The 8,419-nt window shown below is 59.5% G+C and overlaps 1 protein-coding gene and 1 long non-coding RNA gene across 2 annotated transcripts; both read right to left on the minus strand.

Annotated features, from left to right (window-relative positions):
- Positions 1-9: 9 nt before the first annotated feature.
- Positions 10-3,428, minus strand: LOC119095879 (zinc finger protein 69 homolog). Its single transcript, XM_037218739.1, has 3 exons — positions 3,187-3,428; positions 1,418-1,676; positions 10-831 (listed from the first exon to the last, which is right to left on the minus strand). The coding sequence occupies exons 1-3, from the start codon at positions 3,411-3,413 to the stop codon at positions 574-576; spliced, it is 744 nt and encodes a 247-aa protein (XP_037074634.1). The 5' UTR covers positions 3,414-3,428; the 3' UTR covers positions 10-573.
- A 2,111-nt stretch (positions 3,429-5,539) lies between these two features.
- On the minus strand, positions 5,540-7,094 carry LOC119094902 (uncharacterized). Its single transcript, XR_005093843.1, has 3 exons — positions 7,040-7,094; positions 6,595-6,661; positions 5,540-5,559 (listed from the first exon to the last, which is right to left on the minus strand). It is a non-coding gene; the product is annotated as an uncharacterized LOC119094902 (long non-coding RNA).
- Positions 7,095-8,419: the final 1,325 nt, after the last annotated feature.

Raw genomic sequence — 8,419 nt, forward strand, 5'->3', positions numbered from 1 at the left:
TGTCTTGCAGAAAGCCTGGGCGCGGTGCCTCCGCCAACGTAACCACACAACCGGCCGGCAAGCACACGGTCCACCCGTGCGAACAGTCCACCATCAGATTCGTGGGTTCCGTTGAACCAACCAGACTGGAGACAGCTAGCGACTAGGCGTGCCATTTGTGGGTAAGCAGTGAGCCTTATGAATCATGCACTGACACCTGGCTCCCAAACTTAACATTTGGAGGCATTTCCTAGCAGCGATCCACCCGTTTGCATGGGTTCTGGCTCGGCTACCGGTGACAGCGACTGGCGCTCTTTCCGCGTGCCGTGGGAATGCAGTGGGATTTGGTTTTCGTGATCTAAACCGCATCAGGAACGTGCGCGCGGTCGTCGGCCCTCCGCAAACATCCGCGCAGTCTCATCTCCACCGCCGCCAGCCCTGTATTACGCACTCCACGCGCCGCAGCAGGAGACGGCACCGCCCGCGCGTCTGTGCGACACAAGTCAGCCGGACGCCGGCCATGCGGCTGCTCTCCCCACATCCGGGCGCGTCCGACCGCGCCCCGCCCGACTCGCAGCGCGTCGCCGCGCGCGCTCACGTGGTCACAACCTCCACGACGGCGGCGGCGCGGAACGGCTCGTCGTTCTCGGGGCAGACGCGGGCGTGGTTCTGCAGCGACTGTCTGCTGGAGAGCCGCTTGCCGCACAGCTGGCAGCGGAACGGCTTGTGGCCGGTGTGCGAGGCCTGGTGGCGGCGCAGCCTGAACGTGCTGGAGAGCACGAGGCCGCACCGCTCGCAGGTGAACGCCGCCGGCCGCCGGTGCACCAGGGTCTTGTGGCGCGCCTTCCTCAGCTGCCGGGAGCGGGCGGTGCGGGTCAAGTGGGGTTGATGTGGGGTCAGGTACAGGCGGGCCTCCTGACGATGGGTTATCTTGATATAGAGACGACCTCAGAGTGGTCAAGCTGTTCTACTACGGCGCTACATGTGCACGGTCCAGATGTCACAAGATGATTACATGACACTTTGCGGTGGCGTTTAATCGGCCATAGAAAACAACTGAGTTATATCATGAAACTACAGGTCCCGGGTGATTTCGTGTAACAAGGACTCTGGGTTGGTTTAGCCGACTGGCGGACTTCTTCAGAATCATGGCCAAGACATTCTTACCACGTGTTTCGTAAACCCGAAGACCCTCTGTATTTGTTGCTGTTCCTCAGCTGCGTTTGAAACCGCTACCAAAAGAGATTTCGAGCCATGCCGCGGGCGACCGCAATGAATCGCAACATCAACATTCATTTTCTCACGCTGGCCAAGCGCGTGCGCGCCCCAGGAACACGGACAAAACCAATAACGCAGGGCAAAAGAGCGGCGCAGGATGCTGAAATATCCCAGTCAGTAACGGCATTCACCCAGCAGAGGCCACCACACCCTCACCCACCAGGCTGGTGAACTCTGCATTACAGATGTTGCAGCGGTGACGGCGGCCTCCGTGCGAATCCAGGTGGTTGAAGTAGCGGCTGCTCGAGTAGGCGCGGTAGCCGCACGTGGCGCACACGTGCAGCGGCAGCTGCAGGTGCACGCGCAGATGGTCGGTGGCCGTGCGGAACGTGCGCGTGTGGAACGTGCACAGGCCGCAGCGCAGAAAGCGGCGCTCGTGGGTCTCGAGGTGCGCCTGCATAGTGTCGGCGTCCCTGCTCCTGCGTCATCGGGGGGCCAGCGTCAGTAGCTGGACATAACTCGCGTCACGCGCCGAGCGGTTTCTCCGGTGCCCAGTCACTGCTGTCTTGCGCCACACGTCGTGCCCTGTACCCCCTGTTGCGCCAGAGTGGCGCAGACTCCAGTAGCTGCACATAACACCGCAGCGGACTAACCTTTCAAGCCAGCGCCGGCCGGACGCGCCCGGGCGCCGGCTTCTGCCATTGATGCCGGGGTCACCGCCCGTAACCAGCGTAAACAGTAGATGAACATAGCATTCGACGAGATTCTCCAGATATTTCTATCCCCACGAAACATGCCGACAACTCACGTACACTGCACGCGTGAGAGCGATGACATGGCTGAGATGGGCGCCATACGATCAATCAGCTGGCGCGCCTAAAAGCCCCAATCATCGCAGCGTGGCTGGAGAACTCCGCGTGGTACCCAGCGGTCAGGCGATCATTTTCGAGTACAAGTGGCAACAAACTCTCAGACTCTTCACCATTGCCTATAGGTTGGGAAAGCTAAGACGCCAAACCCGGGCCAAAGTCGTAAAACCGAACTGCGACCCAGGGACATATTCAAATAGCGCCAAAAGTCTCCACCACTAAGACGAAGTTTTATTAATACGGCTGGAACGTAATTCGTGCGTCCGTTCTACATATTATTTAAGAACCGAGACCTGAAAAGCAACGAACCGACAGTGTGCCCAAATTCAAAAATTTGTGAGGGAAATGAGCGCTTTGGGGACGATTTCTGTCTCTCAGTGTAAGACTCTTCGAAGTATCCGCCCTTTTCATAGAAAGGTAGAATTGAAAAGACGATAATATTAGCCTTATTCATCGGAGCAAAATCAGGAGGACGGAGATACAGTTGGATTGATATTTCGGCAAACATGCCTTTATCGAAATGATAGCAGGAAATTTCTGCTAAACATATATCTCCATTCCCCTGGTTTTTCTTCGAAGAATAAGGCTAATACTACCGTTCTATTTATGTGGATAATGCTCCTCGCTAATGCACTGAACAAGTTACGTAAAAGGTAGAATTATTCGTTTGTTTTGACTCCTTCAGCTTTTGGCGAACGACATTTCTATTTCGATAAAACTTTTGCTGAATGGATTGCGACACACGATCCCTACCCGGTGGACCTGCACGATGTACGTGCGCTTAAACAGCGCGATGATCTGCGGACTAAAAGTATCGGTTTATGGCAATGGCGCAAGTTCAGAGAGCCGGACACACCCTGCATGACATAGACATGGTCCAGGCCTGACAGAAGTCGCAACATGTCGCAACCGTCGCCAATCCAAAACCGCGGCTCGAAAGTTGACATCGTGCACCGCCGCCGCGTTACCTGACCGTTCCAATAGCGCTCGTGTCGGCTTTGTGGGACGGGAGTAACATTCACCCGACCACCCAGCGAACGGAGGGCGAGTGAAAGACTGACTTAACCATCGGTGCCCTTGTCGCCCCCCCCCCCCCCTAACACCGTCAGCGTCCACCCACCTGAAGTTGGGACACCAGTTGCAAGCGAACTTGTACTCAGTGTAGTGCACGCGCAGATGGCGAATGTAGTTCTGCGTGCCTCTCACGCAGGCGCCACACGTGCCGCACGTGCGCTGCTGCGGCACGTGGCGCGCGTGCGTCTCAGCCACGTGTCGATCCCTGTCCTCCTCCCTGCCGAACTCCGCCAGGCACACGTCGCACACGTGCGCCGCGTGTTCGGAGGCCATCTGACAGGTCACGTGGCACGCGTCCCAGTGCTGGAGAAAGGCAGTCGCGCCGGCCGGCCGTCAGCGAGCCGGCGCCAAAGCACAGCGTGCAGTGCGCCAGCTCGTACAGCTGCTTGCTGGTGACGAACTGGGTCGGGTAGCGCTCCCGCGTCTGCGGGTGCCTGCGGCAGGGGACGGCGCGCTCAGGCGACGGCGCGGCGCGCTGCGCAAGGGGGCATGAGTAACAGCCGGCCGACAGTACACGGCTGGGGGTGGGCGGTGCTCGTGGCACGCGGGAGGGCGTCCGTGGTCTCTCCCTCCTCCACACACACGCATAGCGTCTAAAACACACGCGGCCCGCCACGCGGAAGTCCTGAGTTCGCAGGATACGCCACGCAGAACTTTCCTCCATCCAGCAGCGTATGCCAGCACTCCCACATCTCGCGACAGGACAGAGCGTTGGACCGGCGCCGGCGGCGCGTTCTGCGGCCGCCGTCCGACCCTGTCCGTCCGCTCACCGAAGCCAGAGGTGTGCCATGAGGTCGGCGCGCGAGCTGAAGCCGAGTCGCGGGCAGAGGCCGCAGCCCAGCTGCGCCAGCGGGGCCGCCTCCGCGTGGTGTTCCAGCACCGGCGCCGTGCCGTCCCAGGGCAGCACCGTCGGCGCCGTACGCTCGCCGTCCGTGCTGCCGGGGCGGCGGGTCAGAGAGCGGGTCAGAGGAGGCGGCAGCTGGCGGCGCGGCGCGCGAGAGGTCGGGCTTCGTGGCAGGATGACGAGCTGGGCTTCTGGTACCTGCGGTTATCGTCCGATCTCGTGATGACGCTCTAGGCTGAAGGCGGCAGCGGCTGCAGATAATGCTAGATAGTGGCGGTGTGGCTTTTAGTATGCGGTGCGCACTTCTGCGCGGATAGTAAAAATATGTCACACCGCGAAATTTTCCTTAAACGAAAAAGGCTTCCGCCACTTGGCGCACTGGCAGGGAGACCCTCCCCGCCCGCTGTGCTGACACTAACCCCACGCCACTCACACAGGTCTGACTGCTCACCCGGCCGCCCTCCCAGTGCCGACGCAGACCGGGGCCCAGGGACCCGCGAGGTGTAGGCGGGGCCCAGCGTAGCGTGAGGTGTGGGACAGGACACAGCGTGAGGTGTGGGGCAGTACACCGCGTGAGGTGTGGGGCAGGACACTGCGCCATGTGTGGGACAGAACACAGCGTGAGGTGTAGGGCAGGACACAGCGTGGAGATGTGGGTCGGGACGAGGCGTGAGGTGTGGGGCGGGACGCGGCGTGAGTTGTGGGGCGGGGACACGGCGTGAAGTGTAGGGCGGGGGGCACGGCGTGAGTGTAGGCGTGGAACACGGTGTGATGTGGTGCGGTGGAACACGGTGTGATGTGGTGGCGTGGAACACGGTGTGATGTGGTGGCGTGGAACACGGTGTGATGTGGTGGCGGGGAACACGGTGTGAGGTGCGCTCGGGGGACACGGCGTGATGTGTGTTCGGGGAAACAGCGTGAGGTGTGGGACAGAACACCGCGTGAGGTGTGGGACAGGACGCAGCGTGAGGCGTGGGGCGGGACGCGGCGTGAGGTGTGGGACAGGACACAACGTGAGATGTAGGGCAGGACACCCCGTGAGGTGTGGGACAGGACACCGCGTCAGGTGTGGGACAGGACACAGCGTGAGGTGTGGGACAGGACGCAGCGTGAGGTGTGGGACAGGATACAGCGTGAGGTGTGGGACAGGATACAGCGTGAGGTGTGGGCGGGACGCGGCGTGAGGTGTGGGACAGGACACAGAGTGAGGTGTGGGACAGGACACAGCGTGAGGTGTGCGACGGAACACAGCGTGAGGTATGGGGCAGGACACTGTGCCAGGTGTGGACAGGACACATCGTGAGGTGTGGGACAGGACACAGCGTGAGGCGTGGGGCGGGGACGCGGCGTCAGGTGTGGGACAGGACACCATGCCAGGGTGTGAGACAGGACACAGCGTGAGGTGTGGGGCGGGACGCGGCGTGAGGTGTAGGGCAGGACGCGGCGTGAGGCGCGGGGGCGAGACACGGCTCGACCTCACCGGACCAGAAGGCGGACGTCGTCGAGCGGCATGGGCCGGCCGCGGAACACGGCCTCGCGCCACAGCATTACCGTCAGGGCGTGTGCCACCGCGTCCTGAGGACGCCGCCCGACAGCGAGTCAGCAGGCGAGAACAATACGTCCACGGGGGAGAGCGGTGATAGCCAGACAGACGTGGCCGAGACATGATTCAAGCAAGACCTTCATCCCTGGTTTTTCGGCATCATGGGTTCGGACCTTATGTTGAGTTATCTGCCTTTGATATACCAGGAGGTACGGGTTAAGCAATGTTATACAGCAAACCTTGCTTACAAGACAGCACTATCGAGTACAGCCAATATATAACCAAATATAATTTAACCAAAGTTCGCTCTAAAACGTTGTCGAACCAATACTTACTAGTATGTATTAAAAATATATCCAGGAGTACTGCTTAGACGACATCATACAGCAAATCCTGGTCAAAAGGCAGAACTATCAAATACATTCAATATCATCTAAGTTCGTTCTACAACGTTTAACCAGCACCTGCTGGTACACTGAAGGCCCATCTCTCAGCACAAGACTGCCTCTGGCTTCTCAGGGCCCGTGCGCCACAGCACACAGGACTTGCGGTGACACCGGCCACGAACACGGTGTCTGACCGACGCAATCAACGCGGGTCATGCAGCACGCAGAACAGCGCGGGTATAGTCACAGCTGGTCACGGCATCATCGGTACAGGCATATGGAAACCCGCGCACCTGACAGCGTGTCCACTGACACTGACACCGCGCAGCGTGTCGCAGGGGACATTAAGGGCACTGGCGGCGCATGGTCCCGTGAACACTACACACGCATGACATGGTCCTTCAACGCCGCCGTATCGGTCGCAGCTCAGTGCCGCTCACACCAGCAAAACGCCCGCCCACGGCCTCCACACCCATCCTTCACGAACATTGGCTCCACCTGCCCGAGCTGCAAGACCAGAACTGAGCGCACAAGGCAGAAACGAAGGGCGGCGTGCAAACAGACGACATTTACGCGCATCTGCATTATTGACTGGCGTCTGTCATGTGTCTCGCATGAACCGCGATCGCCACGCGACGCGTGCCGTGCCGCGACCAGCGCGGCCGGGGACGGCGTCCGTACCTGGGCCTTGAGCACTCCCCGGAGCCGGGGCGCGGCGCCCGGCCTCCGCTGGCGCGGCTTCCGTCTGCTGGAAGGCACGGCACAGCGACGCTTCAGAGGTCACGTGACACGGCTCGGGCTGCGCCGCGGGGACGCGGCGAAGATCGCAGAAACACGCGCTGTGGCGTGGCGTGGCGGAAGGCTTCCAGCAGAGGCGCCACCACATGACGGGGGAGGTTGTGAGGGGCAAACGGTAGCGGCATACAAACCGATCACTCGAGAACACATCCGTCAGGACAATGAGACGTCGAAAATCCTTCCTGCCTGGAGGGCCGATGTCAAGACCCAAACCAGAGTCACACGGGCGACCCCGATTCACCCAGGGAGAGGGGGCGATCCAGGCCACCTCGTGCCGTCGCAGTGGCGGCGGGTGCCGACCGAGTGACCGCCTGATGCGCGAACTCACTCGTACTGCAGAGGAGCCATGTAGTCGTCGTCTCCGGGCCGCCACACGTCGAGCCTGGGGCGGGGGGCGTGGCTCTCAACGGATCAGGCGAGACAGCGCGCCTCGTTCTGCTTGGCGCTCAGTTCCTTGATTCCCTTTTGCCAACGTTCTCACGTTGTTGCCATTTTGTTGTTTCGATTTAAGGTGGGCTCACAGGCTGGCAAACCATGTCCTAAATTTAAGCACGGGCTGTGGGCGCGCCAGAACGGCACTGTCCTTCCGCCCTGGATGCGCGCAGTATTTGAAAACAGGACCGCACGTTTTGTAAGATCTCTTTGGGGCCGATCCTTGTCGCGTGCAATCAACCCCGGCGACCCTGGCACCACCAGCAGGTTCAAAACACCACCAGCATGCAAATTCCAGTTCAAAAGATATGATTTGCCGAAAAAGTTTAATGACGCATGCGCTCCGGCACCCCGCCCCAGTCAGATGCCAATTCGGCACCAAGTTGACATTGCCGGCTAACTCTCGAAGACGGGCATATAAGTGCAGTTGCTGGAACACAAGCCACAATATGTATGCTACCAAATGATACGAATGCCTGACGCTCTAGCAATTGAAACACAGGCAGAAAGACGACAAAAGCAATACTAACCCGTCTTCGTTTTGATCTGGAGTTTTCGGGCCGCCACTCTCATCTGGGCGTCCCCTGAAAACGTGCCACGGGGCACGTGCACACGCAGTTAAAAACACCCCACGGCAACTGACTGAAAGCCACGCGAGCACGTTGATAAAATATTAAATCTACCCTAACGTAGCGACTGAAATCAATCGTGGAATACGTCAACGGTGGCAGACGATTAATTTTTGATCAGCTGAAAGAAATTGGTCAGGACCTTCATGAGCAGCCCGCAAAATCAAAGCATGCAATCCACTCTTTGCACTTGTGAAACACTCTCACGCAGCTGAAACATAGTGAATTATTCATTGGGAAGGAGCCATGATAGAACATCCAACAATTCAAAACAGACAGCCCAGAGCTTAAAGCACAGAACCCCTCTCCCCTTAAAACAAGGAAGTCGTTCCTGGTCAGCCATTTACTTCACGCGCATGCCAGCCCTTTGTTCGGCACATCCGTTCCACCACACCGATCCGACTATGCGTCCTGTCTGCTCCATCCGTTCTGGGCGTCTGTTCTGGCCGCTCCGGCCGTTCCGTACCGCCTCTGTGCATCTGATCCGCCCGGTGGATCACGATGAAGGAGCTGGCGCCGACTGGCTCTGGCTCCGGCTCCGGCTCCCGCGCCAGTTCCACATCAGGCTGGACTGACGGTGATTCGCTCAGGTCGATGCCCCTGTCAAGAGCAAGGTCAAGACTCATGAGAAACATTGGGGTCCAGGC

The sequence above is a fragment of the Pollicipes pollicipes genome, unplaced genomic scaffold (genome assembly GCF_011947565.3).
Source record: "Pollicipes pollicipes isolate AB1234 unplaced genomic scaffold, Ppol_2.1 Scaffold_4219;HRSCAF=4965_pilon_pilon_pilon, whole genome shotgun sequence".
Lineage (NCBI taxonomy): Eukaryota > Metazoa > Arthropoda > Thecostraca > Pollicipedomorpha > Pollicipedidae > Pollicipes > Pollicipes pollicipes.